Source organism: Camelina sativa, chromosome 19, assembly GCF_000633955.1.
Source record: "Camelina sativa cultivar DH55 chromosome 19, Cs, whole genome shotgun sequence".
NCBI lineage: Eukaryota > Viridiplantae > Streptophyta > Magnoliopsida > Brassicales > Brassicaceae > Camelina > Camelina sativa.
The window spans coordinates 11,657,206-11,684,972 of record NC_025703.1 but is presented as its reverse complement, the minus strand read 5'-3'; the positions used below and the strand labels follow the sequence as shown (position 1 = coordinate 11,684,972).

The following is a 27,767-nucleotide window of genomic DNA, read 5'->3' as shown; positions in this document are numbered from 1 at the left end:
ACAAATAACTGTTACTTTTATTTGCATTTCACAATAAAACTATATATACTAAAGTTAACTGATTCTTTATATATAAAACATACAAAACTACAATACAAAATTATCCTGTACATATATTTAAAAAAATTTAAATAATAAAAATACTACTATCTGTAAATCAGGAAAAAACACAGTATATTCCTTCTGTATATAAATCACTACTGATTTAAGTGTATGTTATACTATAATAGAAAACGATAAACCTCAAACAAAATACTTTTAAATTTCTATACTAACTAATATATCTATATTTAAGGTTGTACATATTAAAAAAATACAAATTAAACATTAGTTATATATATATATATAGTTAATCTATAAAACAAATTACAATTTTTATTAAAAAATAGCTCTGCGGTGTACCGCGGATGAATATCTAGTGGATTTTAAAATTCATTAAAAAAAAACCAACTTGAAACTTTACTATGTTCATTTATAAACATAGTGAAGTATTGATACAAAACGAAATCAGCGGCTATGTTTGTTTTACTAATCAAGAACGAAAACGGGAGGAGGTGATGATTTCAAACCAATTGAACTGATAAACCGATATGTTTGTCTTACTAATTAACTAACTGATTCGCTAATTCGTAGTCCCACCAAATCAACTAACTGACTAGAAAAAGGAAACAAAATTGTGTTTGATTTTCGTTTGAGGTTTTAAACAACTATTTTAACGTGATTTGATTTGAATTATTTTTAAACAATCTAGAATTATTTTTAAAATATTTACTTAATAATTTAATATATTGTGTAATTATATGATTCAACTTTTAGAATAAGATATGGTTAGATTTGATCATTTATATATCCCATATATAATAAAACGGAAGTACACAACATTTTTTTGTAGACTATATAATTTTTATAAGTTGATTACAAAATAGGTTATAAATTAAATATAGGTTGGTTACAAAAAATATTATAGATTAATTGGTCAATCTGTGGGCTACATGAATACAGTAAAGAACATCCCAAATAATCCTCTTAAAGAGAATATTCCAATGATTTATACAATTTCCAAAATAAAATATTTAGTATTCCATATATTGTTACAAAATAAAATCTTTATTAGGCATAAAAATATACTGTTAGGCATAAAAAGAATAAAATTTTGGCAATTTATCACATTTAATCGTGATTTCTGAGATTTTATTGTGTAGTTGAAAATAAAATCTTACCTAATCACGGGTCATATTAAAAAACTTTCACCAAACATGTTCAAAAATTAAAATAAAAACAAACAACAAACATAACCATTTCTCATACATAAAATTACAAAATTAACAATGTAAAACTTACAAAATAGGTGTTTTTTCAAGCAATCATTTTATTGTATAATGTTTTATCCAAAAAAAAACTTTTAAAAACAACCATATAAATTATATTTTATTTTAAAATTATAATATAAATAAAATGAGTTTCAACCCGTGCTCTAGCACGAGTCTTAATCTAGTTAGTAGAGATATTATTATCCATTATATATAGCGTACAATCTAAACTGTTTTAGTATTATAAACCCTGTAGACTGTAGTGTACTGTGTACAATTGTACATAATCGTTGCTTGGGTATGTGTACAAAGTACTTCCCATAAACCCTAATAATTAATATCTCTGACCCATCTTCGAAAATGGAGATAAGTTTTCGCTTGAATGAAGCCAATGCACCCGTCACAATTAACGTTCCGGCTAATGTTGCATTTACAATTAACGTTAAACCTGTTGGGGGACTCGTACCTTCCGCTGGTGGAGGAGAAAATGTTAATGGAGCGCATGTTCATCCTCTGGCTGGTGGGGTTGAACAAGTAAAGGATGAGTGTATCAAAGCAGAAACCGGCCTCTAGTAAGTTCCGTGATCCATCTTTGAAAACGGCTAACCCTAGAGTGTTTTTTGATATGACCGTATCATGATGTAACATCATATTGTGATGGAGCTCTTTGCCGACACCACCCCACGTACGGCGGAGAACTTCAGGGCCCTATGTACGGGGGAGAAAGGGATGGGGAAGTTTGGTAAGCCACTCCACTACAAGGGATCAATCATCTACAGTGTGGTCCCTGATCAAATGTTCTGTGGAGGAGATATCACTGATGGTGACGGATCCGGAAGAGAATCAATCTATGGCGATAGATTTTTCGAGGATGAGAACTTCATAAGGCAGCATACCGGTCCAGGTTTCATTTCCACGGTGAACCGTGGTCCAGGCACCAGCGGATCTCTGTTCTTGATCGGCATGAGGGAAGACAAGTATCTCGGGATGGAGACCGTTGTATTCGGCCAAGTTGTTGAAGGATTGGATGTGCTCAAGAGCATTGACAAAGAGGTCAGAACTCCTAACTGCGTGCCTTCCAAGCCTGTGGTGGTCGCCGACTGCGGTCAGATCTCATAGAACGCGTTTGTTTAATTTCTTCTTTTGGTTTTGAGTTTGGTTAGTTTGTTTAATTTCTTCTTTTTGGTTTCATCTGAATAACAAATCAGAAAAACCTGTTTAAAGGTTAAACCTTATTATCACAAGTTGCTATAGATAGGCAAAGCTTTGAGAATCCAACTTATTATTCATAATGACTGTGACTCAAAACCCAGCTCTCGTAATAAAAGGGAAATGATACAACTTTCAAACGACTTCAGAGAAGAGTAAAATGTATCACGCAGATTATAATTTACACTCTTTGAAGCCAAAGACAACAACATGTTAACTTTCTAATCTAATCTAAAACATATAAGAGTTTGATCGCATTTACACTTTCACCCGCTATGACGTTGGAACTTGCCTTTTACGTCTTTGATCCATATCGTTGACCGCGTTCTCCTCACATTCTCTGTGAAGAGACGATACCTAACACAATTCAGAAGAATGAAGCTATGAATGAGATGACACAAAACGTAATTCCACAAATATGATTTTTTTTTTTCAAATAAGAATACTCACCTCTCGTACTCAAGTCTTTGAGTAACTATCCCATTTAAAATTAACTCCAAGCTATACACCTCAGTCCCTGAGTAAAAGGAAACAAAAAAAAATCTATTATTCTCCCGTGACATATACACATATATATGCAAACGTCATATTGACCAAACTGCTACTCACCTCTCTCTAGAAACGGTATACAGATAGCACGATCCTCTTCACATGATAAGACCAAAAGATTCTCTGGGACTTTATCTTTGCTCAGGGTAGATCTTCCGAGTCTTTGTAAAGGCTGGCATTTGTTTTCATATTGGATCAGTTTGGGTGGTGGGGAGAAACAGTTATGAAGACTAGTTCAATTTCATGCACAAGAAAGTGTAAAAAGGCAAAGAATGATTACCAATCCATGAATAGCTTTAACCAAAGTCGTGATTGTGTTTAAACCAGGCTTTGTATTTGGGGTGATAAAAACTCTTCTCCCCTAAATTAGTGTAAAAATGATAAGCCGAAAAGGAGAACAAACGAGGTGAAATAGAGGAATTGAAATCAAAAGAGTATTAGATACCTGTAGTAACGGAAGTTGGCGTGCACGAGCCAAAGAAACTACCATGTTGAAAGAGAACTCTCTCTCCTTCTTTATATCTCTGAGTATATACGGATCCTCGTCAACGTATATGTTTACTTGATTGATGCTTTCAAGCCATTGCGTTGTGACCACCGGCTTGCCTGAAACGATTGCCTCTAGCATGTTCCTTGTACGCGTAAAGTTATCAGCAATGAAGTGTGTTGCCTCATTCATGGAGGAAGCTTCCGAGATATCGAACCGTGCCAAAATCTGTTAAGCAAATGCAAGATTGTTAGACATGCAAGATTGTTAGACGCTTACTTTGTTTAGAAGTCTTTAGTTAATGTAAAACTAAAAATTAACTACCAGTTGAATAAAGAAAAAGAAAGGTATAAGGTCAGTAGGGTCACATAATCGACGGTAAGGTACAAAACCAAATTTATACCTTCTTCAGATGTTTGGTCAAATCTTCATCAAGATGCTGGCTGAATAAGACACATACACTACCCAAATCTCTTCTCTTTCTAGTACTCTTTGTCTCGGAGATAGGTTCCAATAATGGTAAGGTTAAGCTACGAAATTCCCTTGTAGTGTGTGATGTAACTGAATCCTTACAAGAAAGTCTATGATACTCGTCACCCATGCATATAGGCGATACATTAGCTGAAGGCATCTTAGACTTAACTGGAGTATCAAAAGAGGCATCTGAACTCCTTCCTGCCTCATCAACCTGATTTTGCAAAATACGAGTTGATCTTCTCCGCTTGGGATAATTCAACACCTCAGCTTCATCAAGCGTATTTTCACTTTTTGAATACGTATCCCTATTTTTCTCACAAGACTTAGCAATAATTGATCTAGCCTTCTTGGTTTTTATATTCAATGATTCAACATTACTATCCACAGCTTGAATCCCCTTAATCCTCTTGGATTTTCTGGTAACGACTCCACAAGTAGAAATGTCTCCTTCCAGTGACAATTTCTTACCTATTAGATTGTTTAGCTCAGGATCAGTTCCCCTGCCGTCCCCAGAGTACAGAGCATTCATCACTTCAGCAGCCATTTGTGTATCAGGGCCTGCTTCTGCCTCTTCATTCCTATCAAACATTTTTGTATTACTTTCCTTGGAAAGTTCATTTAAACTGACAACAAGATTCTTTTTAGTTTCTCGTGAAGCAGTCTGGACCTTCCTACTTTTCGAGCAGGATGGACCTTCTTTATCAAGCTGGTCACCCATTGAAGACCCTTCAATATTCTGACTAGCCTTCTTCATTCTTTTTTTCAACAATTCATCTTTACTCATAGCCTGAATCCTCTTAGTTCCCCTGGATTGTCCAGTAACGACTCCACCGGGCGAATATCCTCTTTCTTCTCCCGGTGACAGTTTCTTTCCTGTAAGACAACTCGCCTCAGAATCAAACTTGCTACGGTCTCCAGAACACAGATCATCCATCGCTTCATCAACCACTTTTGTATCATTCCCCAAAACAACCGCTTCACGAACTTCCTCTACCTCTTTGCCATAATTCTGTTTAGCAGCCTGGATATTCTTTCGGCTCCTAGTCACTCTATGCTGCAACAGTTTGGAATCAGAACGAGTCTTCACACTATGACTTTCATGTATCAATTCTCTTTTCTGTTCTCTAGGCAAGGTAGAAAACTCCCGTCCTTTACTTGCAACGCCAAAGAATTCATCTTTTCTTCTACGATAGATATCGCCTCCTCCTTCATCCTCACGATTATCATCCCAGTCGAAAATACAGTTTCCAACAGTTCCGCTTTTGTAACTTAATTTCTTTGCTAATTCTTGTGGGCCTTTTAAAACTGGAACACATTTTGACTTTTCTTCTGTTCTCCTTCCACAGTCGGCTTCAACTTCAAAACCAAACTCTAGACGGGCCTCACTAATGAGCTTATCAACCAAGTTAAGAGCACTGGCCTGGGATGCCTCACCAGGTTCTTGAGAGTCAATATAACTCAAATTCCCCAGATCGACCTCGTTATCAACAGAATGGGAAATTTCATCAGGCAACTCTTCCATGAAAAGCTTCCTCGCTGTTCTGTTTCCTGTGCGTAAGTCATTTTTCTTTTCAGCAAATATACTGGTAAGAGATTCCTGATTACCTACTTCTCCAACACTATATTCCAAACTAGAAATATGTGTGTTTCCTTGCCCAGAAGAATGACTGTTGGGAATCTTTTGAACACGAGATGCCACAGCAGAAGCACGAAAAGCTGCTGAACGAACTGAAGCGAACCTTGCCACCTTTTTGCCTGGTAAAAGAAAAACATGGTCATTGATAAAAGTAAAATGAAAGGAAACTTCAAATGCTTCAAAAATGTTGAAAATAATATATAGACAAAAAAAATAACTTGGGAAGAATGCAAGGCTCTAAAAGACTGCAGCACTAACGGTTTGTTACTAAACCACAGGACAACAAGACTACCTTCGTAGAAGGGGTACAAGATTACATGAACATTAACAATGGGGTCACTAAACTATATACAAAAACATGCTGGTTCCCACAATTGACGAAGAATATCTCTCATGCTTGGAGGTTGATAAGCATTCTAAGGTAAGGTCAAAGACATTTTGACACAAGAAACACATACTGAACCCAAGTAGCCAACTTAAAATCTCTAACTAGAAGCAAAACGAGAAACAGAAACTCACCAGAAATCCCATGTTCATTTGACAAAGCACCAAGGGCACATGTCGATCCAACCTTTCCATTAACATCCTGTCTATTCTCTTCACTAGATAAAACAGTTTCACCTTTACTACAAGACTCACCACTGCCGTCAAAGAGCTCATTATCATCTTCCAAGACAGCAGTAACATCATCATCACTATCCGCAACAACCTCATCATCAAAACGATCCAAAACCTGTGTAGCCAAACCATCAAAAGCATCGAGTAACTGAGCACCTTCTACAAAAGGCTCTTGATCTTGGGCTTCAAACACCAAATCAACTGCTTGCGTTTCACCACAGAGAAGAAACTCTTCATTGTCACAATCAGTATCAATGACCTGAGTGTCCATATATTGATCATTAATCCAAGCATCATCCTCAAAAGGTTGTGTTTCATCATAATCCCCAAGCAAGCTATCTTTATCTTCCCCTAAGATTCAAAACAAATCAATCAAAAACACAGCAAAATCATATTTTGTTGTTTATAAATCCCATTAACAGTTAAAAAAACCTCATACCCAAACTCTTAACTGAAATTGAGAACAAAAAAAAACAGAGCTTTTTATAAACCCTATAGAGATCGATGAGTAAGGAAAAAATTACCAGAAACAGAAGGCGAAGAGGGATTAGAATCAATCGGCTGGGTCTCTATCTCCGCTGAGAAGTTGTTATCTGCTTTAGCCATTACGATTCATCCACCGACGACGATAATCCAATTCGACGGGATTGGTTTCTCTCTCACGGCGATGTAATTACGAATGATTTAATAGGAGAATTTGCGATTTCAATGTAAGATCCCCTAATTGAGAAGAAGACAGTGAGTGTATTAAGGCGCGCAAAAGTGTCCTTTAGGGTTCTCGCGGCGGGGGAATGTGAAAACTACCTAATTTGGAGGGAAATAACATAAATAATATTTATATAATTGTTATTGTAGCGTTTTAACAAAAACGGGCGTTTGGTCTAGTGGTATGATTCTCGCTTAGGGTGCGAGAGGTCCCGAGTTCAATTCTCGGAACGCCCCCTACTTTTTTAGATAAGAGTATTTTTGTAATTTCCATCAACAGTTGATAGTCTCTGTAACGAGTAGATGTTTTTCTTGTATAAACAATTAAACATAAAACATGTCCGTTCAATAAGGGGAGATTTATAATCATATCAAGGTGTTTATTAGCTAACTAAATAGTATATAGACTCACGTAAAAACTAGTGAGCTAAACCCTGGGGATTTCTCAAGACCCCTTTTCTCCATTTCTACTCTCATCATTTCAGATGTTTCCCATCTCGCGGCGTGTGCATATAAGTTCGATATCGACACAAGATGGTTTTCCCTTTCCTCGTTTGTGTTACTTCCCATACTGTCGATCACCTTCATTACTTGTTCAGCCATTTCTGTATCCAAATGAACCTTGCAGGCACCTAGTAAAGCTCCCAAGACTGTATCGTTCGGTTTCATTGGCATTTCTCTCATCAATCCGTATGCTTCTTTCAGTTTCCCAGAGCGTGCCAAGAGATGAATCAAACATCCGAAATGTTTCACGTTTGGTTTCACATCTTTTTCCGTCATCTCCAAGAATATTTTCATACCTTCCATTAATAACCCTCCGTGTGCACAAGCAGTGAGAACCGCCATAAATGTGATCTCGTCGGGCTTTGTGTCTAAGCTCTCCATAGCTATGAACATCTCTAAAGCTTCTTTGCATTTCCCATGAATGGCGAGACATGAGATCATAGAGTTCCAGCAGGCTACACTTCTCTGACTTAACGACTCAAACACTAAAGTCGCATTCTCTAGATCCCCACATTTAGCATACATATCGATCAACGCATTTGAAACAAACTGATTAAGTTCGATTCCTTTATAGTTAATCAGAGAGTGAACTTCTCTGCCAACATCAAGACGACCAGATTGAGCACAAGCAGATAAAACACTTGAAACCGTTACCTCATCCGGTTCATAACCTTCTCTTTGCATCTTATGGTAAGCATCAATAGCATCATCAGAGTACCCATTCTGTGCATAACCAGTGATCAGAGTGTTCCAAACCACGAAATCAAGAGATAACACTCGATAAAAAACAGCAGTAGCCTCAGGCACATCACCTATCCTAAAATACCCGGAGATCATCAGTGACCATACAAACGAGTTCTTCTCCGGTATATCCTCAAAAAACATCCTTGCATCCTCCATTTCTCGATTACTAACGTAAATTCCAAGCATCACGGACCAAGCCTTCACATTCTTCAGCTCTATAGGCATTCTCTCAAACAATTCTCTAGCTTTCTCAATCTCTTTCCTCTTCCCATACCCTTTCATCATCTCGATCCAAGTCACCGTATTTCTACAAACCGGTATCTCTTCGAACAATCTAGTACCCGAAACTTCATCACCGTTACTCATATACCCACCGATCATAGCGTTCCAAGTAGCCACGTTTCTCTCAGGCATTTCGTCAAACACTTTACGTGCAGAATATACACGCCCCCATTTCCCATACATGTTGATCATAGAGGTTCCCACCATAACATCTGAACAAATACCGAACTTGATGGATTCAGAATGCAACAGCTTCCCAAGAACAAGACGTGGAACAACGCAAGCACACGCCTTGAAAATCAAAGGAACCCATCCGGGGAAATATACTCCTTTACTGCGTATTCCTTGGTACAGAACCAGAGCTTGTTTTGGTGATCCTCTAGATATATGATTCTTTATAACATTTGACACATGAAACTCACCTAACGATAGATGTTCCTCCAAATTCATTACCAAAAAAAAACTCTTCGCTAGTCTTGTAATATTATTGACTACAGCATAAAGTACACACTTTCAAGGAAACGACAAACGAGAGTTTATTTTGAGTGAGGCTACAAAAAGGCAACTCTTGTCAGTTTGGGCCTGAGTCCTAAAGAACAAGGAAGGGCTGTCGTAAAAATTGCAAGGAACTAAAACAGAAATGTCATGTTTCTCCTCCTACAGTATGACCATTATTCTGAAAAGCCCCTTGAAATGGTCTTATAGCTGCGTTCAAATGGATCCAGTCATCAGCTCAGAAGAGAGCTTCATTCTTGTTTGACTCATCTAAGTTAACGTTGACTCTCAAACCCGAGGTTACCAAAGCATTGACCATTGCAGGGATGTCAGATTTCAACGAAGCTACCACCGCCTGTTTTGTAAAGGAGACATGGTTTAGGTTACAAGCTTCTGGTTTCGCGTATACATAAAAAGTGATATTTGAATGGCCTACTCGGAGAGAATTCTACCTTCTTATCTTCTTCATTTTGGTGCTTGATAACGTCCACCGGCCACTCGTTTACCAGCTTCTTGAATTCAGCCTCAAGTGATGACTTCTTCTCATCAGGATATGCCTGTGAAGAATATACACAAGGTATTTAACAAAGTTTTTGATCCTGGGATCAAGACAATGAAAAAAAAAAGATATTATCCAGGTTCTGGCTCACACCTGACAGATAATTTGGATAACAGCAGCCGCTTCTTTGGGTTTATGTTCTAGCAGAAAGCCCTGAGAGAGAGAGAGCAAAAGTTTCAAGGACAATCCCAAATTTTGGTTCTAGTAAACATGAACAGGAGTGATTATGCCCATATTCATAACATGAGGGATGCATAAAGAGAAGTGCTGTTTTACCTTTGCACATGAAAAAGCCCCAGAAAGGGTGTGTTGAGTGTAAGTCTCAGATCTCAATTTATCAACATTCCATAACGATTCTGTGTCTCCTGATAAATCAAGCGTACAATAAAACAGTAAGAAAATTGACATCCAAATAATATAGGAAATCTTTTACAAGTCGAACTGTGTTCTGCTCTGATTTGATACTCTTTGCTCACATCTAAAGTTTTGTCTGTTCAACTGCTATTAGCATTATTAAGAGTAACGCAGCCTAAATCCCATTTGGAGTCAGGTCATTCATGAGATTAGATAGGAAATAAGAAATCATACTTCTTGGGTCCCTTTTACCAACTTGGCTACCAAAATTTATCTGTTTTGCCCATACCTATAGATATCGCAACAGTTAACATAGCCTATCTCAAAACACCAACGGAAGGCATATGATAGGTTATATCTCGTCTGATGTTTAAGTAGACATATCTCAAGACAAATTACGGCGTGGTTGTAACAAACTCTATCGACCAAGAAATCCTTGAAAGTACAACTACGGAAACCAACTACACTAAATGTACCTCTTCTGGCAGCAAATTCCATCCAGACATCAAATGTGGTCTTCCTGAGCTTAACTCCAGCTTTGCAGAATTTCTTCGAGTACTTAGCTAATAGATCCCAGTTATCTGTATCATGACAGATCCTGCAAACATTCAGTTGAAGTTTCATTGCATGACATTTTGATACTAAAGCTCTTTAAATGAATGAGTCATGGAAATCGGAACACATGTAGTATTTCAACTACTTTCAAGGAAATAGGTAGAAACATGAGTGACAAATTAATCTACACACCTTAAAACTAAATCCGCTGTCCCAGGTTGTAAAGGCAGATTACTCGTTTTTAGGAGTTTCATTACTTCGTCCATTAGTTTGGCATCCTTGTGCTCTAATGCATATGACTACAAGAAACCAGCTTACATCAATTTTGTGTACCAAAGAGACAACCAACGAACTTATGTACTTGCAATACCAGTAAATGGTGTGCAGATGCAACACTAGGAGTCAAACCGTGAACGTTGTGTTTCCAAAGAGCCCTTTTACCTGCGGTCATAATTATAATAGTATATTAGCATTGACATTCTCTCGGAGCAGAGAGGAAATGAAACCTCAACAGCAGTTCAGGAGTTAAGAAACTTAAATAAAGTGAAGCAAAAAGTAACTCGGATAAAGTAAAAGGTTTTGGATTATTACCATGGTTAATTGCCCCCACACTTACACAAGTCTTAGCAACTTGCCGGCATAGATTACAGTTAAAGTTTTCATGAATACGAAGATTGGACAATCTCTACAATCCAAACATATAAAATCATCAATTAAAAAGCTTAAAACTCAGACTTAACAGTGAGTAAAAAGAACACAAAAGGGAGAAGAAATAAAAGCCACTCACAAATCTCCGTAGATTCTGCAGAACGTCAAACAGAAAACTAACGTCATCCTCGTTCCGACAGTTCTCAATCAAAGACCACAACCAAGCATTTGGAGGCATCGATCTCTTAACATTAACAGAATCAAGTATTTTACCATGTAGTTCCTTGACAGCCTCTGCATACAGACAGCTATAAATTCGATCAGGAAACAATTCTAAGTAGCTTCAAAAGTAAAAGCGTTCAAAATTTTAGCAACCTGTAGGATTCTCGACATGTTTTGCTTCAGAGGAAAAGTTTGCTCTCGACCCCATCATAGGTGATTGAGCGTACAACTGACTGCAAGTATCCATCCCTGCAAAGCATTTTCATCTAAAATATAACTAACCAAGTTGCAAAGAAGGAGCCTATACTCTCTACTGTAAAATCTTATCCCTCAAACTTATGACATTTCAGAGTTACTAGAAATCTTATTGCAAAGATATATAAAACACACTATAAACTTCCCTATCTGCTTAACGTTCTTGCTTCATTAAAACTTGTATCTAATTCAATGTAGAACAGCACTAACCAGCTAGAAACCGTCTAAATCGACACAAATCTAATCTCAGGCAAATGCGCATAACGAGGTGAAGCTTTATGTTTTCTCATAAAACAAAAGTTCCCATTTTGAAAGCTTCAGAGAAGGTACCTGGGGATACAGAGTGGGAAAGTGATCGATGGCTCGGCCATTGAACAGCATGAGACGAATTGGATACAAATCTCAGATCAGCCTCGACGAGTGACAGTGGTTTCAAAACCCTAGCGATCTTACGGGAGTGCGATAGATATTGCATGATGACTGGGGTGGGGATCGATCAGTAGTGGGGGCACAAGAACAGTCTCTCTTGACGCAATAAGAACTTCGGTATTTTAAGGTTTTACGGACTTTGGCCCCAGTTAATTGGTATTTTGGCAAAACACCCCATACTTGTTTCTTTTACTTAGCAAATGACCCCGTTATTTCTCGGATACATGCACGCTAGTCCTCTTTTCGTTAGAGAGGTGGCAAAAGGCACAATTACTCATACGACATATCCAAGAGAACAAGACTCATCAGATAATTACAACTATTCGGATCTAGCTTAATCATGTTGGGGGTTTTCGAAAAATACACTATCATGCATGTATGTGGTGTTTAATATACATTTGAAAAATATCCTCTATATTTTTATTCTTTTAAGAACTAATTTCTTCTAATTTTACTATTAGATAAACCACTTAGAAAAATCGTACATTTGCTTTCATTTGTGAATGTTTAAATTCTCAAGGATCATGAGAATAGTATACTCGTAGGTGTAAACTGAAAAACCAATTCATAANAAAAAAAAAAAAAAAAAAAAACAATGATAATTAAAGGTTAACGGGGCTATAAACCTAGCTATAACATATAAACTAGGTGATACCCCGTGTTGTAGCACGGGATTATATAATTTTCCAAATTCTAGACTCCAAATCATCTTCAAACTTCTTGATATGATCCTTTCTCACAGTAGCTCCTATTTTGTCACCCTATATAAACCAAAAAAAAAACACAGTTAGAATGAATTGATATTAATCGATTAGTAAAAGAATATTAAATTGATATTTAAAATACATATTGTTTCGTCAGCCAGAATCAGTTCGATTGATTCACCAAGTTTAGCGGTATTCATTCTCCAGCTGTGGAGAATTTTAACTTGAATACGCCAAGCATTTTTGTATGGTTTCAGATCTTTCAAGGGGGTGTATGAAAGAGGAAGAGCCATCATTTTGTCTAACGAATTTAAATGTATTCTTTTAGTATAATATTTCAATAGAAAGCTCTGAATATATTTATAGTCAAATTAGGTAGATTTATGTTATCACTTAGAAGTTAAGATTTGATATTTCTAATATACGCAAAATATATTTACTTCCTTGATTCGTTACAATTGAAAGATGAATATTCCTTTTAAAACTTTATCGTAAAAGATTAGAAAATAATTCTAATCTCGGAAATCAAGCAATTTAGTAAGATTTGGTAAAATGAATATTCGTTTTAAAAGATTTTAACTGAATCACAAAATATTCCTTTTAAAAGATTATACTGAAAGATTATTTTTTAAGATCAATCTTGGTAATCAAGCAATTATCATAATTTTTGGTAATTAAAATATATGGTTTTAATTTATATACCTTAAAGGACAATGAAGTCTGAGTGTTTGCCTCTAACGAATAACTCTGTTTGGTGACGGAAATAACTATTCTTGAACCAAACCAAATACACGATCCGAATATTATAAACATGGAGTACAAACAGATCTGCGAGTTTTATTTCTTCAGTTTCCGGGTCATACAGGATCCGCGTCCCAACCCGGTAGTAATTTATTAGTCGACTCAAGGGTATAATGGTCATTAAACAAAATCGAAACTACAGGTTAATTTAATTAAATTAAGTGATTCTCTAATCATTTTTAATGAAAAACCTACCAAAACAAAGTCATGGTCCAGTTTGAGTATAGTGAGTACTTCAGCTTTAATAGAATAGATAATCAATCAGTGGTATATATGTTTACCAATCAGAAAATTAATAGAAATGATCAGATCCAAAAACGCTTATAAAAATCTCTTATGTTAGTTTTTATAAGTTGTTGTTGCTCAATTTTATCGCATATTATGATTATCTTTTTACATTTTTCTATTATCTATCGGATTCTATATATAAATCAAAGTGGATATTACAATATCGACACGAAATAATTGGTTTGGTTATGGCGACGTCAAATCGGTAATGAGATTGTAACAAGTGGTGATCTATCTTAGCTATGTTTATCTTTGGAAGAATCGATCGCTTTATCCAACCAGGCCCATTCATGAATGGTCACGTTGTTATCTCAATTTGTCATCATATTCCCTTGATTATGATCCTATTCCAAAACACAGAATCGAGGAATATATACCTTTTCTTATTTTATATTCTTAGTTAAAATGAAATAAAGCTCGATCCACACATGCATATTAATAACGCATCATTGTTCAATTCGTTGTTGAAACAATTTGGCGCTATTCAGGAATCAGGACAATGATATGGACAGACTTGTGTAAGAACGTTAAAGACTTTAGACAACGTTAACAACATTGTTTCCTGTGTTATAATAGAGAAAACAAAAATACAGAAATTTACCGACGACGGGTTCGTCTAGAGACTTGTAGATGATGACTAGTATCTTATTCTTTTGGTGTTGGAGAAACAATATTTTTTCAGGAGATTTTAAATTTAAAATATTGGTCCATACAAGTGAATTCCAAATTGCAAAATGTCAACTCCAAAATTATAATTTCTCCAAAAAAAAAAAAACGAATTTTCGAGTAGGTGAACATAGTATGTGAAGAATATATATCTATATATCTAGCTAGATGCGCCATGCTCACATATATGACGATTTATCCTTCAGGAGGTCCCAAAGATCGTCCACTAGTTTTGTAGCTTGATTTATCTGACTGTTCTTATTAGAATATTACTAATCATCCACGGTTTCGGTTACATCCGATTTCTGATTACATCAGCTTTAGTTTCGATTCATAAGTTAGGATGTTGAGAAAGAGAGATATATAGTCTTTTGAGCCAATGAATCACCAACATACAGAATGTTACATCCAAATTTAATTCGTATCAATTTTTAGATTACTAGTTTCGAGAATCAAAGTGAGGAACAGTGTAGTACTTCATATTCTAAAAATAAATATAGTAGTACAAAGCGTAAAAACGAATGAAGTACAAAAAAAGTAAAAACTGATAATTTTGTTTTCTGTATGATAAAGAAAAAAATTTGTTTATTGCGATGGTGATCTTGGTGGTAAGGCCAATTTTTAGCCAATTAATCATCAATGGTAGACTTGGTAGTTGTGGTTATATTGGTTTTGGTGATTACATCAAATGTATGTTGGATCAAAATATGAAATGATGATCGTCAATTTCAAATTTTACCATTTAACGTGGATGAGAATGACACACTAAACCAATAGTAAGTAGCTAGCTACTTGAAGAATTTTGCAGATGACGTGGTTATTGGTTAATTATGCCTCAAGTACAATGGTCATGTCGCCACTTGCATCATAGCCGTACGGTTCCTTATGTTTGTATGTAATTGTATTTGGCTCCTTTGATATCCCAAGAGTCAGAACGAATTCTGTGTCCCATCATCTTATTAAGAATATGAACTGTTTTATTATAGTAAACCCAACATGCAATTATACAAAAACCAGAAGGATGGACGTATCTGAGAGAGTGCATGGAGTGTGAACGCAAACGAACTCTTTCATAGTTACTTTTTAAAAAGTAGTAACCCATTTGTTAATCTACTTTGAATTTGGGTTTCTATATAGTTCAGCATTTGTCATAAATGGCTACGTAAACTCCCCCTGCGGCAAGAAAGTGATGATATCGATATATAAGAATCAATCCAAAGTTGACATTCCCTGTACACGTAAATACCGAGCCCCAAAAATATTGGAATTTTTTCTCTTCATACATCATCATGTACACAAGTAATTAATAATATGCATATCTCAAAATCTCTATTCTCNTGCAATTATACAAAAACCAGAAGGATGGACGTATCTGAGAGAGTGCATGGAGTGTGAACGCAAACGAACTCTTTCATAGTTACTTTTTAAAAAGTAGTAACCCATTTGTTAATCTACTTTGAATTTGGGTTTCTATATAGTTCAGCATTTGTCATAAATGGCTACGTAAACTCCCCCTGCGGCAAGAAAGTGATGATATCGATATATAAGAATCAATCCAAAGTTGACATTCCCTGTACACGTAAAAATACTGATCCCCAAAAATATTGGAATTTTGTCTCTTCATACATCATCATGATCACAAGTTACAATATGCATATCTCAAAATCTCTATTCTCTTCACTCTCTTACTCACACAATTTGTCAACTCTCGAGCATCATATCATCTGCTTCTCTTATCCACAATCTAACTTCCCACAAATTAAGATTCCCCCGCTTTATCGTTGCCCCCATCATTAATTCAAGATACGGCCTCTATTCATAAAGATTACATGCGAGCTAGTATGTGTATATATAGAGTTCCAAAACTCACCTCTCCAACACAAACTCATCAACACAAAAACTCCAATAGCTTCTAATTAAAGACATTTATAGATACTAAAAGAGTAATTCATACTATCTATACAAATGGATGTGGTAGCAAGATTAGCGTCGCAAAGAGCAGTGGTGATATTCAGCAAGAGTACGTGTTGCATGTCTCATGCAATTAAACGGCTGTTTTACGAGCAAGGCGTGAGCCCGGCGATTGTAGAGATCGATCAAGACATGTACGGGAAAGACATCGAGTGGGCTTTGGCCCGTTTAGGCTGCAGCCCTACGGTTCCTGCGGTTTTTGTCGGAGGGAAGTTCGTAGGAATGGCCAATACTGTCATGACTCTTCATCTCAATGGGTCATTGAAAATGTTGCTCAAGGATGCTGGTGCTTTGTGGCTTTAACACTTAGTTGATGTTCTCTTGAGTGTTTTATATTACATATCATCTTTACTTTGACCTTCGAAAGTCTCTTCACTTTATGTACGTTTAATTAAAGCATATGTGAAGAACTGCTTTGTATGTCTATGTGGAGGTTGATTTAATGATTAACTATAACCCATTTTGGACAAATTTTTTTGTCTTATTCCCCACTCGTTACAAGGTAATTTCTTTGGTAAAAATTTCTCTATTTAGAAGGCTTTAACTAAGTAGGAATTATCTTACACATATTTTATTAAGGAGATAGAAAAAGCTAAACTTTAAGATAAGTTTTTTTTTATATATATATATATATATATAATTATGTTCATAGAGCTAGTTTTTAAAAACAAATCAAAACGAAAAAATTTCGTCTTATTAGTCCGCATGTCAAAAAAAACAGACTAATTTGTTTGAACTGGTTGGACTGCATCCATGTCAAAATATTAACTATTTGGAGGAATATCGTTAATTTTTCAAAGATAGTAAAGCATATAGGTGAAACTATTGGTAAGGATGTTTGGGTACCATCCGGCCCAAACATATTACGTTTACTTTTATATTTGTTTAGGTACCATCCGGCCCATAAAAGACAATCTGTTTACTCTTAGCGGTATCGAGGTACCAACAAGCCCATAAGACAATATGTTTAGATTTTACTTGGATTAGAACGCTTCAAACATAACGATACCACTGCCACGTGTTATGGTATCTTATCTTTGAGTAAAGATTACCTCCAATCATTAGTACTGAAAATGATGATTAGATAAAAGATTTGCAATAGTCCTGCTGGTCAATTATATTCAAAACTGTTTTTTCAAAGTTGTAATATATTTAGTAATTAGATTTCTTACCATCTATATTTTTTTTCTTTCCAATAAGAGTATATATGTATATGTATACATTGAAGAATGAGCTATCACTGAATCTCTGTTATATATAGTCTTCTCCTTCTCCCAAATGTTATATTACAGTTTAATCATATTGGCTTTGGTCTTTGAACATATTTGAAAAAGGTATGTGATTTTTTTTTATTCATGAGTAGATGATTTTTTATTTATTGTGATTTTCATTTTGCACTAGTGTCACTGTTATTTCACCATACATTTTTTTTAAGTCAACATCTGTAAATTTTTTTATTTTTTTTTGTAAACCAGGAACGTTTGGAATTTAACGGAAAAATCTATATAAAATTGTATAATCTTTTTTTTTTTCTCAAAAAATTGTATAATCATTTAGAGATTATGCTTCTTTCCGGAATTTTTTTAGATTTAGTTTCGACTTTCGATATATTTAATCTATTAATTGTCACCTACTGGATAAGTAATTTGGGATGTTGAATGTTAGTGAAACCAAAACAATTGAAATTATCAATTATATGTTTGTAATGTCGGTTTTTTTTTCTTTTCTTGTAGAGACGGTGACAGATTTTGATGATGTTGAAGCTTAACACAATGATGATTGCGGTTGCGGCTGCCTTTGAGATCATAGCGATTATATTCGTACTTTTCTGGATTTACAGAGTACTCTGTTATGACAACACAAATTCCCGTATCGATTCAACCATTACGAGAGAAGTTGGTAAGTCTAATTACTTTTTTTATATATATATATACATTTGATGTTTTGGTATGTACTATGTAGTAGTATTTGTAACTACAAATTTTAGCTGGAACTCTTATTTTTCAAGTGTAATTATAAAAGGTGAAAGCTTTTAAAATCTTTAAAATGTATCTCTTCTATATATATATAACAAAAAAATAAAGAATAGATCATTAAGTTTTTTATATTGGATTTGTTCTTTAATTTAACGTATTAGTTGATTTGGAAGTGGTACATATTGATGTAATGACACCTTTTGATATGCTCATATAAGAAATTATATCTATTGATGGTCGTGTAATTCACATGTAGAAGTGATGCCTGAATTCGTGATTGAGTTCCCGATGGAGGAAATGATGCCTGAAGGCCTGACTGAGTTCTCGTCGGAGGAAGTGAGGCAAGCAACGAACGATTATAACGTGAATAATCTTATCGGGTTTGGATGTTATGGACATGTTTATAGTGGACAAAACGGGGATTGGTTATGTCCATCCTACATTCTTGGCTGCGGTACACACATAAACAAAATTTTGTTGAGTTCACTGAAATGTTTTTTTGTGTGTGTGGCATATCTAGATATATATACTTTGTGTGTTTGGATCTCAGGTTTCTTACATGTCGTCTAAAACACAACATAGTAATGTGGTTAATCTTGTCGGCTATTGTTACAAAGAGGGTGAGTACGAAGTGCTCGTCTATGAGTATTTGATCAACGGTAACCTGCAAGATTATCTAAAAGGTATGCAATACATGCATAAATAGTGAACTCTTAAAATTCAGTCCATATATACATGTTTTTTTTTATGTGATCATCTCTCTATTGGTCATTGAGTAGAACATGCTGGTTTAACGTTCAAGCAAAGGGTGTCTATAGCTCTTGGAGCAGCCAAAGGTAAATCAAGATGGATAATCCAAATTGTTTTTTTTTTTTTTTTTTTGTAAAAAAATTCAAGTCTCACCTTCTTTGAATGTATAGGGTTGCAACACTTGCACAAGTTGAGCCCTCCATTACAACACAAAAGGTTTACAACGAACAAAGTTATGCTTGATGCTTACCTCAATGCCAAGATTTCAGATGCGGGAATGTCGGGATTTCTTCAAGAAATACCTGTTGGTCGTTTGCTCTTCGATAATGAAAAGTACGTACAATAAATAAAGTTACATCTTTCATCTTGATCTTAAAGAGTCCTAACATATATATATATATATATATATGTTCTAATGAATATATGATTTTTATCTTTTTCTATAGAGGTGGTTCAGAGGAAACTGTTGACGTCTACAGCTTCGGGTTATTCCTTCTAGAGCTTTTCACCGGTGAAGAACCAGAAGAGCTAAAATCAAACAATGACATTTTTCTATGGGTACGTATACGTAATGAAAAAAAAAAAAAAAAAGCAATCTCTCTCTCTCTCTTTCTCCAAATATAAATCTCTCGACACTATTTTTTATACGTAGTTAAAACTCGTTTGTTTTGAAATTATATTTTGTGGAATGTGTAGATGAGTGAGCAGATATATTGACCGATGAGAGGAGGACTGGAACGTTCAAGAGAGAATCGTTGATAAGTTTGATGATAATAATGGTAAATTGCTTGACATATCCACCGGAGACTCGGGTAAATATGGACGTGGTTGTGAGGGAGCTCAAGAAGATTGAACAGAATGAAGAAGTTCCGCTCCATATGATGATCTTACCAGAATAAGAGAGAAGAAAAAAGTATTGTTGTAAACCGTAATGAATATATGAAATAAACCGGATGATTCCAAAATTTATTTGGTAAACCGAACCGGAATTGGATTTTTGCAAGTTTTATTTGAAATAAATAAAATTTGTTTCTTCGCAATAATTTAAGCAAATAATTCTCCGCAAATCGAAAAAAAAAAAAAGTAGCAACGAAATTTACATTTTGATGAGATTCTCTAATTTTTATTTTTTATTTTAAAGTTTTTTTTTTTCGCGGTTATATCCTCCAAAAAAAAAAAAAAAATTGTTTCAATCTCTTCTTTTGCTGCTTCTTCATCTTCTTCTTCTCTCCGTTAATCTCATCGATCTCTTCAAAAAAAACCCGAAGCTCTGATCTGTTCATATTCCGATTTCTCTCTGTAATTTTATCTCCAAGTCCCACCGGCGGCGATGGTTTCCGAGTGATTTTGGATTCTTGTATTTAGGTAAAGCTCTTGCAAATCTTCTCTTTGCGAAATTAGGCACTTTGGCTAACCTGATTCTGATTCGGTCTCGTCGAATTTTTCAAATAATTTGTGCTTTTAATCGATTTTTTTTTTTCGTTTTATAAATTCGGTAGGAAAATTTGTGGATTAGGTGCGAAGGTATTATGAGTTTATTTTGGTTCTCTTTTGTTTTTTTTGGGAATCTGCTTCACTGATTTTAGAAGTTTCGATTCGAATTCGAAGCTCCAATTCGATTTTGGTGTGTGGTTGTGTGATTTGAAATTTTGAAGCTCAAATCGATGGGTGTGTGTCAAGGTCGTCTGATTTGAATTCGTACAAATTTCAGTATAAAGTTAACTACTTGGAGTTGTTGAAGGAGATTAATTTCAAATTGGTACAATTTTTTTTTTTTTTTTTTTGGTAAACCTTCTCTCTGGGGTTCATACTATATTGAGCGGAAGTGTTGACACTGATGTGAATGAGCTTTTGCTTTTGCATGCTGGTTTTAGTTTCATGAATGCCCCTGTAGTCGTTTTCTTTGGATGAGGCTATTATGTATTGTGCATATTGGGTTTTGTATCTTGGTGAAAATCTTAACTTGGTTTTAATTTTGTGAATGCTTCAGGTAACTGAAGAGCTTAGCTAATGGCGCCTTCAAGGTCAAAGAAATCCAAGTACAAGAAAACTCCCCGTGGTAAAGCTGTTTCTCCTCAAAAAGACGAAGAAAATATGAGTAAAACCAAACAACGGGTAAGCTGTTTTCTTTAATAGATTAGCCTGATATTTTGTTGTAAAATTTTGCATAGTTAGGCTGCAGAAGGATACCAATCTTTAGTATATACCTAAGATATCTGCTAGACCTTTTAGTGTTTACCCCTGTATTTGTTTCTTGATTGATTCAAGTAGTTTATTACCTTCTTTTGACAAAAATGTTTGGTTTACTCGTATCGCTTTTACTCTAAGTTCCGATTACGTTCATATTTCAAGAAGCGACATTGTTTTACCCTTGTCTCCAATGTTGCAAGCAAATTTTTGTTGCTATAACAAATTGTATCAGCTGCTATCCAATCATATCTTATAGTGTTCCTTACATGCAGAAGAGGAAGTTGTCGGATATGTTAGGCCCTCAGTGGAGCAAGGAAGAGTTGGAGCGTTTTTATGAAGGATACCGCAAATTTGGAAAAGAATGGAAAAAGGTTAGTGGAGTTGGCAAAGTAAGCATTATATGGAATATGATTTGTAATACAACATTCTATTATGCAAAAAAGGGTAATAAATTGCTGCCACAGTTTCCGATAAATGTCGCAGGAATGGTATTGTCATTTTTATATTAAATTTGGTTTGCAGAAACCAGCAGTAAATATGGTGTTTTCTCCTCTATGGTTTGTAGGTGGCTGCGTTTGTACATAGCCGTTCTGCAGAAATGGTAGAGGCTCTATACACTATGAATAAGGTTAGCATGATCTCCTCCTTCCTCGATCTGTCTTTGATCTTGGTCTGAACATTTTTCAACTTATATTATGCCATCTGTACTTTAGGCTTACTTGTCTCTTCCCGAAGGCACTGCTTCTGTGGTTGGCCTAAATGCGATGATGACTGATCACTACTCTGTTTTGGTAAGTGCTTTAAACCGTTCGAATCGTTATTTGATTTCTATATATGGTTATAACATACACGCACTTGGTCCAGTTCAGGATACTTATTTCTATTTAAAACTCAAAACAATTGTACATGTCTTACACATGTTCCTATGGAACATCTGACAACTTGTTGAAGTTTGTCACACCTAGGGGTTTAGCAATCTTCTTTGTTCAAATTTTGTCGCTTGAAAATATAGCTTAGCCCAGGAAAGACAATATTTGTTTTGGTTGGGTGTTTTTTGGTTAATCATTATGCATATCTTAGAAAGATGATGGCCAGCTAACTTAGTGTGGTAGTATGGGCTGCATTTGATTTTATGTTATTATGTAACGAGTCTATCTCTTCTCTAGCATGGAGGAAGTGACAGTGAGCAGGAAAACAATGAAGGCATTGAAACTCCAAGGTCAGCCTCTAAGCGCTCTAGAGTAAAATCCTCAGATCATCCCTCTGTAGGATTAGAGGGTCTGTCTGACCGCTTGCAATTCAGGTCTTCTTCAGGCTTCTTGCCATCGCTGAAAAAGAGACGTACTGGTATTGTTCTCTGCTCCTCTTTGCCTCAAAATTTGTTTTCCCATTTCACAAGCATGATTTGTCCATGCACCCATACAATTCTTTATATGCATGAGTCTTTGCTTGGTGCAAATGTTTTTTCCTCAAGAATCGCAGCCTTTCTGGTGTCATACCATGTTTTTGAATGCCTTGCAGAATTAGCTTAGATAGAAATGCTCTTTCCCTTATTTTACTAGCGTCAGTATTGTTCAATAGAAATTTGTAAAAAGAAGTTTTTTGAGAAGATGCAACTCAAGTTAGTACCGTCCCTTAATGTATGAAGTGGGATAAAAACGATTTACCTCCCCGAAATTTTATGGGCTCAATGCTCATTAANTATAACATACACGCACTTGGTCCAGTTCAGGATACTTATTTCTATTTGAAACTCAAAAAAATTGTACATGTCTTACACCTGTTCCTATGGAACATGTGACAACTTGTTGAAGTTTGTCACACCTAGGGGTTTAGCACTCTTCTTTGTTCAAATTTTGTCGCTTGAAAATATAGCTTACCCCAGGAAAGACAATATTTTTTTGGTTGGGTGTTTTTTTGGTTATTATGCATATCTTAGAAAGATGATGGCCAGCTAACTTAGTGTGGTAGTATGGGCTGCATTTGATTTTATGTTATTATGTAACGAGTCTATCTCTTCTCTAGCATGGAGGAAGTGACAGTGAGCAGGAAAACAATGAAGGCATTGAAACTCCAAGGTCAGCCTCTAAGCGCTCTAGAGTAAAATCCTCAGATCATCCCTCTGTAGGATTAGAGGGTCTGTCTGACCGCTTGCAATTCAGGTCTTCTTCAGGCTTCTTGCCATCGCTGAAAAAGAGACGTACTGGTATTGTTCTCTGCTCCTCTTTGCCTCAAAATTTGTTTTCCCATTTCACAAGCATGATTTGTCCATGCACCCATACAATTCTTTATATGCATGAGTCTTTGCTTGGTGCAAATGTTTTTTCCTCAAGAATCGCAGCCTTTCTGGTGTCATACCATGTTTTTGAATGCCTTGCAGAATTAGCTTAGATAGAAATGCTCTTTCCCTTATTTTACTAGCGTCAGTATTGTTCAATAGAAATTTGTAAAAAGAAGTTTTTTGAGAAGATGCAACTCAAGTTAGTACCGTCCCTTAATGTATGAAGTGGGATAAAAACGATTTACCTCCCCGAAATTTTATGGGCTCAATGCTCATTAACTATCTAATGAAAAAGATCTAATGGTTGCTAACTATTTTGTAAATCGTAATTTTCATGTACCAAGAGAATGTGCCTCGTGCTGTTGGAAAAAGGACTCCTAGAATTCCTATCTCATATGCCATTGAGAAGGATACTAGGGAAAGATATTTATCACCTGTTAAGAGGGGTCTAAGTCAGAAGGGGGATGATACTGATGACGATATGGAACATGAGATTGCTGTAGCATTAGCTGAGGCTTCGCGACGAGGTGGCTCTACAAAGAACTCCCACATACCGAATAAAAAAGCAAAGATGTACCTCTCTGATAAAAAGGGTGAAAGAATGGTAATTTCCTTTACTGTTACTTATGATTTATGTGGTTCTTAAAATTTGTTCTGCTTGAATACACTATAGGAAGAAGTTTTAAGGAAATTATATTTACCCTACATGATAGCCTATTGAAAATCAATTGAATAGAAGGACCTAAAGCTTTTTGGAGTAGGAACTGTTTTATAGAAATCTGGACTGATAGATTATGATATTCAGCGTGCCGATATTGACTTGGCGATTGCCAAGCTTCGTGCCGGTGATATGGAAGATGTTCGCTGTGAACCAAGCTTAGGAAGCACTGAAGCTGATAATGCGGATTATTCTGGAGGTAGAAATGACTTGACGCATGGAGAAGGTACTAGCGCCATGGAAGTGCAGCAAAAAGGAAGAAAATACTATAGGAGGAGATTAGGCATTAAAAAAGAAGATGCAAAAGAAGCCTGCAGTGGTACAGATGAAGCACCAAGCTTAGGCGCCCTCGATGAGAAATTTGAACCAGAAAGGGATGAGAAGTCTTTGAAACTGACATATAAATTTTCAAGGAGAAAAAGTAAAAAGAGTCTCTTTACTGCAGGTGTGTTCTAGTCTCTCAATTCTCTGTCTAAAACTACCTATCTGCCATGCACATCAAAGTAGGAAAAAAGGAATTAATAGAAACTTCAGTTACCCTTTATTCAAAGCACCCCCAGGGATGCAGGTGAAGACATGCCTATACTTAGGAAAACCATAAATTACAGTCCAGTTATCCACTTAAAGAATTAAGGCTTACTACTGTATTTGGTGGTCACTCTATCTTCTGTTTTCAACTTTAAATTATCTGTTCAGTGATAATTTTTTTGGTCTTTATAAACTTCGGTAGCAACTACTGCCTGTTTCTGGTAATCTAAGATGAGCTCGCTACTGAGCTTAGAATTAAAATTTGACCACATCCATAATGGGGTTTATGATGTCATTCTTCCTGAAGATTCTTCCTGAATATTCTTCTTTTCTATGACACTACAGAAGCTCCTTTGCGTTTGTCTGGAATTCAACTCACGTTACATTTATTTGAATTAATTTTATACCAATTCTTTGTATGTATGAATTGTAATGTTGCCATGTTTCAGTTTTTACTGTTTATACCGGCACTTCAACTTCTGTTTCTTACAATGCTTTCTGCAGATGAAGACACAGCATGTGATGCTCTCCAGACGCTGGCAGATCTGTCGCTGATGATGCCTGAAACTGCCACGGATACTGGTGGGATAAATATGTTTGACCTATAATTATCGTACATTTAAACGAGTGTCTTAAGCTTCTTAATGTTATTGGCCATATACATATAAATACACGGATACATGTAGATTCATGTTTGTTATCTACTTTCTCACTCTGATTTTGGTGTAATTGCAGAGTCATCTGTTCAAGTTGAGGAAAATCGAGCTGGAAAAGCTTTTGTGTCAGATTTTAAAGGGACTGATCCAGCATCAATGTCTAAAAGTAGTTCTCTTAGAAACTCCAAACAGAGAAGATTAGGCAGCAATGATCTTTGTAATACTGAAACTGAGAGAAAGAGTCCTAGTAGCTCTTTAATCCGAAAGAGACGGCAGATAACATCACCAACTAAGGTAAGAGAAGATTTATATTATATATATTTAACAAAGACAGAGTTGCTTTTACTGTTCTGCTGTCAGAATTCATGATCACATTGAAGTGGTTCTCTTCCTGCAGGTTACCAAAGATGAGCTTGCTGCAACTTTACAAGTCGTAGAGCCTTGCAATAACAAGGTACGTATCATCTCTACAACTCAACTCTTCTGATTACACAATATTCCATACTGTACATCTGAGTGCTCTTTGGAATGTATTATATATCTTTGAAATTATTTAAATATTTCTGTCTTTTCATCGTGGAACTTTTGTAGCTTTTTATCTTAGGACTGATTGTGCTGTTGTCTGTTGTAGGGAATAGGTGAGGTAAATAAGCCTGTTGGGAGAGGTAAACGGTCTGCAGGTATTCGAAACTCACATGAAAAGAAGCCTGTTAAACCTCAGGATCGTACTCCCTCAAGTAACAACATAGTAGAAGAAGATGAGTTAGCTCCATCGAATGCAGTCATAAAAAAACAAGTTAACTTGCCAACTAAAGTTAGGAGCAGAAGAAAGATAGTACCTGAGAAACCTCTAACTATGGGTGACTGGAAAAATTCTGAGACTCTAGTAAGTGAACTTTCTGATGCTAAGACTATTTCCAAATGATAAAGAAACTCCAGTGCTACATCTGTCAATCTTAAGATCATTAATCTCTATGAAATTAGTCTGCGAGTTCCCTGATTATATTTTATACCATATCCTTTTAATCTGCAGGAGAAGTTTTCGCATTGCATATCTAGTTTCCGAGCACGAAGATGGTGTCTTTTTGAGTGGTTCTACAGTGCAATTGACTATCCATGGTTTGCCAGACAAGAGTTTGTTGAGTATTTGGATCATGTAGGGTTGGGCCATGTTCCTAGATTAACTCGCGTTGAATGGGGTGTCATAAGGAGGTTATCACTAACTAAAGTGCTGCTAATTTTCTACTCTTTTTTTTTTGTGTGTATATGGATGTTTCGTTAATCATACTTTATTGGTGCAGTTCTCTTGGGAAACCGAGGCGATTTTCTCAACAGTTTTTGAAGGAGGAGAAAGAAAAGCTATATCTATACAGGGACTCTGTAAGAAAACATTATGATGAACTAAACAAGGGCATGAGGGAAGGACTTCCAATGGATCTGGCTCGGCCTCTAAATGTTTCACAGAGAGTCATTTCCGTGCATCCAAAGTCGAGAGAGATTCATGACGGCAGTGTCCTAACTGTTGATCACTCTAGGTACCGGATTCAGTTTGACAACCCTGAATTAGGGGTGGAATTTGTTAAGGTACTCTTCCTTACACTGAACTTTTTTCCTGGCAATGATAGAATCTGGATTTTCTGACACTATATATAGAGATGAAAAATTATAGTGATTATAGAAAACGAAGATCAATAAAAGGATAAACTAATCGTAGCATTTCACTGCACATTTGTGAATATGACAAAAGTCTCATATAATTTTGGTGAATAGAATCGCTACTGAATTTCCTACAACATAAATTGAGCACTTGATACTTGATCAACTATTAATTTATTATGTTGCTTGCTTTAAAGACTACTCCAAAAAGCACTAAGAAACTATCTAGAAAATTCATGACGTGAGAGTTAGAACAAATTTGAATGTTGATAATCTTTGGATAACATTTAAATCTTTCTTTTGGTGAAGGATACTGAATGCATGCCACTGAATCCTCTAGAAAACATGCCAGCATCACTTGCAAAGCACTATGCTTTCTCAAACTATAACATTCAGAATTCTAGTGAGGAGAAAATGCAAGAGCGGGTAAAGGAAAGCACGCCGGAAGGATATCTCAAACTTTCGTGTGAGACAGGCCATCTCTTAAACTCCCCAAATTTTAACATTAGCAATTCACTAAAGCAGGAGAAGGTTGGTATTTCTG

At 35.8% G+C, this 27,767-nt stretch overlaps 6 protein-coding genes, 1 non-coding gene and 1 pseudogene across 7 annotated transcripts in view; 5 read left to right on the top strand and 3 right to left on the bottom strand.

The window, feature by feature from the left end:
* Positions 1,852 to 2,429, top strand: LOC104767714 (annotated as a pseudogene).
* On the bottom strand, positions 2,562 to 7,066 carry LOC104766044. Its single transcript, XM_010489859.1, has 8 exons — positions 6,811 to 7,066; positions 6,188 to 6,637; positions 3,959 to 5,787; positions 3,514 to 3,783; positions 3,349 to 3,429; positions 3,129 to 3,240; positions 2,970 to 3,036; positions 2,562 to 2,876 (listed from the first exon to the last, which is right to left on the bottom strand). The coding sequence occupies exons 1-8, from the start codon at positions 6,890 to 6,892 to the stop codon at positions 2,786 to 2,788; spliced, it is 2,982 nt and encodes a 993-aa protein (XP_010488161.1). The 5' UTR covers positions 6,893 to 7,066; the 3' UTR covers positions 2,562 to 2,785.
* TRNAP-AGG lies at positions 7,157 to 7,228 on the top strand. The gene has a single exon. It is a non-coding gene; the product is annotated as a tRNA-Pro (tRNA).
* LOC104767713 (pentatricopeptide repeat-containing protein At3g21470-like) lies at positions 7,339 to 9,132 on the bottom strand. The gene has a single exon (XM_010491700.2). It carries the CDS (start codon positions 8,969 to 8,971, stop codon positions 7,400 to 7,402), a length of 1,572 nt encoding a protein of 523 aa, XP_010490002.1. The 5' UTR covers positions 8,972 to 9,132; the 3' UTR covers positions 7,339 to 7,399.
* LOC104766043 lies at positions 9,134 to 12,136 on the bottom strand. Its single transcript, XM_010489858.2, has 11 exons — positions 11,940 to 12,136; positions 11,508 to 11,603; positions 11,272 to 11,426; positions 11,076 to 11,169; positions 10,855 to 10,925; positions 10,677 to 10,783; positions 10,406 to 10,527; positions 9,852 to 9,940; positions 9,669 to 9,728; positions 9,469 to 9,573; positions 9,134 to 9,371 (listed from the first exon to the last, which is right to left on the bottom strand). The coding sequence occupies exons 1-11, from the start codon at positions 12,082 to 12,084 to the stop codon at positions 9,255 to 9,257; spliced, it is 1,161 nt and encodes a 386-aa protein (XP_010488160.1). The 5' UTR covers positions 12,085 to 12,136; the 3' UTR covers positions 9,134 to 9,254.
* On the top strand, positions 16,338 to 16,941 carry LOC104766041 (monothiol glutaredoxin-S10-like). Its single transcript, XM_010489857.2, has one exon. The coding sequence runs from the start codon at positions 16,463 to 16,465 to the stop codon at positions 16,769 to 16,771; it is 309 nt and encodes a 102-aa protein (XP_010488159.1). The 5' UTR covers positions 16,338 to 16,462; the 3' UTR covers positions 16,772 to 16,941.
* On the top strand, positions 18,084 to 20,182 carry LOC104766040 (protein STRUBBELIG-RECEPTOR FAMILY 4-like). Its single transcript, XM_019241177.1, has 7 exons — positions 18,084 to 18,367; positions 18,701 to 18,898; positions 18,995 to 19,127; positions 19,224 to 19,280; positions 19,365 to 19,527; positions 19,641 to 19,752; positions 19,891 to 20,182. The coding sequence occupies exons 2-7, from the start codon at positions 18,836 to 18,838 to the stop codon at positions 19,909 to 19,911; spliced, it is 549 nt and encodes a 182-aa protein (XP_019096722.1). The 5' UTR covers positions 18,084 to 18,367; positions 18,701 to 18,835; the 3' UTR covers positions 19,912 to 20,182.
* LOC104766039 (protein ALWAYS EARLY 3) overlaps positions 20,370 to 27,767 on the top strand; it is a 12,914-nt gene continuing 5,516 nt past the window's right edge. Inside the window, exons 1-15 of the mRNA XM_019241404.1 lie at positions 20,370 to 20,559; positions 21,185 to 21,309; positions 21,657 to 21,755; positions 21,950 to 22,012; positions 22,098 to 22,175; positions 22,551 to 22,731; positions 24,010 to 24,269; positions 24,471 to 24,828; positions 25,416 to 25,493; positions 25,647 to 25,861; positions 25,965 to 26,021; positions 26,199 to 26,453; positions 26,601 to 26,779; positions 26,869 to 27,151; positions 27,533 to 27,754. Of these exons, the coding sequence (XP_019096949.1) occupies positions 21,205 to 21,309; positions 21,657 to 21,755; positions 21,950 to 22,012; positions 22,098 to 22,175; positions 22,551 to 22,731; positions 24,010 to 24,269; positions 24,471 to 24,828; positions 25,416 to 25,493; positions 25,647 to 25,861; positions 25,965 to 26,021; positions 26,199 to 26,453; positions 26,601 to 26,779; positions 26,869 to 27,151; positions 27,533 to 27,754 (2,433 nt within the window). The 5' untranslated portion in view covers positions 20,370 to 20,559; positions 21,185 to 21,204. The remainder of the gene's footprint in view (positions 20,560 to 21,184; positions 21,310 to 21,656; positions 21,756 to 21,949; positions 22,013 to 22,097; positions 22,176 to 22,550; positions 22,732 to 24,009; positions 24,270 to 24,470; positions 24,829 to 25,415; positions 25,494 to 25,646; positions 25,862 to 25,964; positions 26,022 to 26,198; positions 26,454 to 26,600; positions 26,780 to 26,868; positions 27,152 to 27,532; positions 27,755 to 27,767) is intronic.

Coding starts and splice junctions, on each gene's coding strand:
- LOC104766044 (XM_010489859.1), bottom strand. CDS start 6,892: ATGGCTAAAGCAGATAACAACTTCTCAGCGGAGATAGAGACCCAGCCG. Junction 6,638..6,810: donor CTCTTCGCCTTCTGTTTCTG/GTAATTTTTTCC, acceptor TTTGAATCTTAG/GGGAAGATAAAGATAGCTTG. Junction 5,788..6,187: donor AAATGAACATGGGATTTCTG/GTGAGTTTCTGT, acceptor TTCTTTTACCAG/GCAAAAAGGTGGCAAGGTTC.
- LOC104767713 (XM_010491700.2), bottom strand. CDS start 8,971: ATGAATTTGGAGGAACATCTATCGTTAGGTGAGTTTCATGTGTCAAAT.
- LOC104766043 (XM_010489858.2), bottom strand. CDS start 12,084: ATGCAATATCTATCGCACTCCCGTAAGATCGCTAGGGTTTTGAAACCA. Junction 10,926..11,075: donor TGTGGGGGCAATTAACCATG/GTAATAATCCAA, acceptor TTATGACCGCAG/GTAAAAGGGCTCTTTGGAAA. Junction 9,574..9,668: donor TTATCCAAATTATCTGTCAG/GTGTGAGCCAGA, acceptor TATTCTTCACAG/GCATATCCTGATGAGAAGAA.
- LOC104766041 (XM_010489857.2), top strand. CDS start 16,463: ATGGATGTGGTAGCAAGATTAGCGTCGCAAAGAGCAGTGGTGATATTC.
- LOC104766040 (XM_019241177.1), top strand. CDS start 18,836: ATGGACATGTTTATAGTGGACAAAACGGGGATTGGTTATGTCCATCCT. Junction 18,899..18,994: donor ATCCTACATTCTTGGCTGCG/GTACACACATAA, acceptor TTTGGATCTCAG/GTTTCTTACATGTCGTCTAA. Junction 19,128..19,223: donor CCTGCAAGATTATCTAAAAG/GTATGCAATACA, acceptor GTCATTGAGTAG/AACATGCTGGTTTAACGTTC.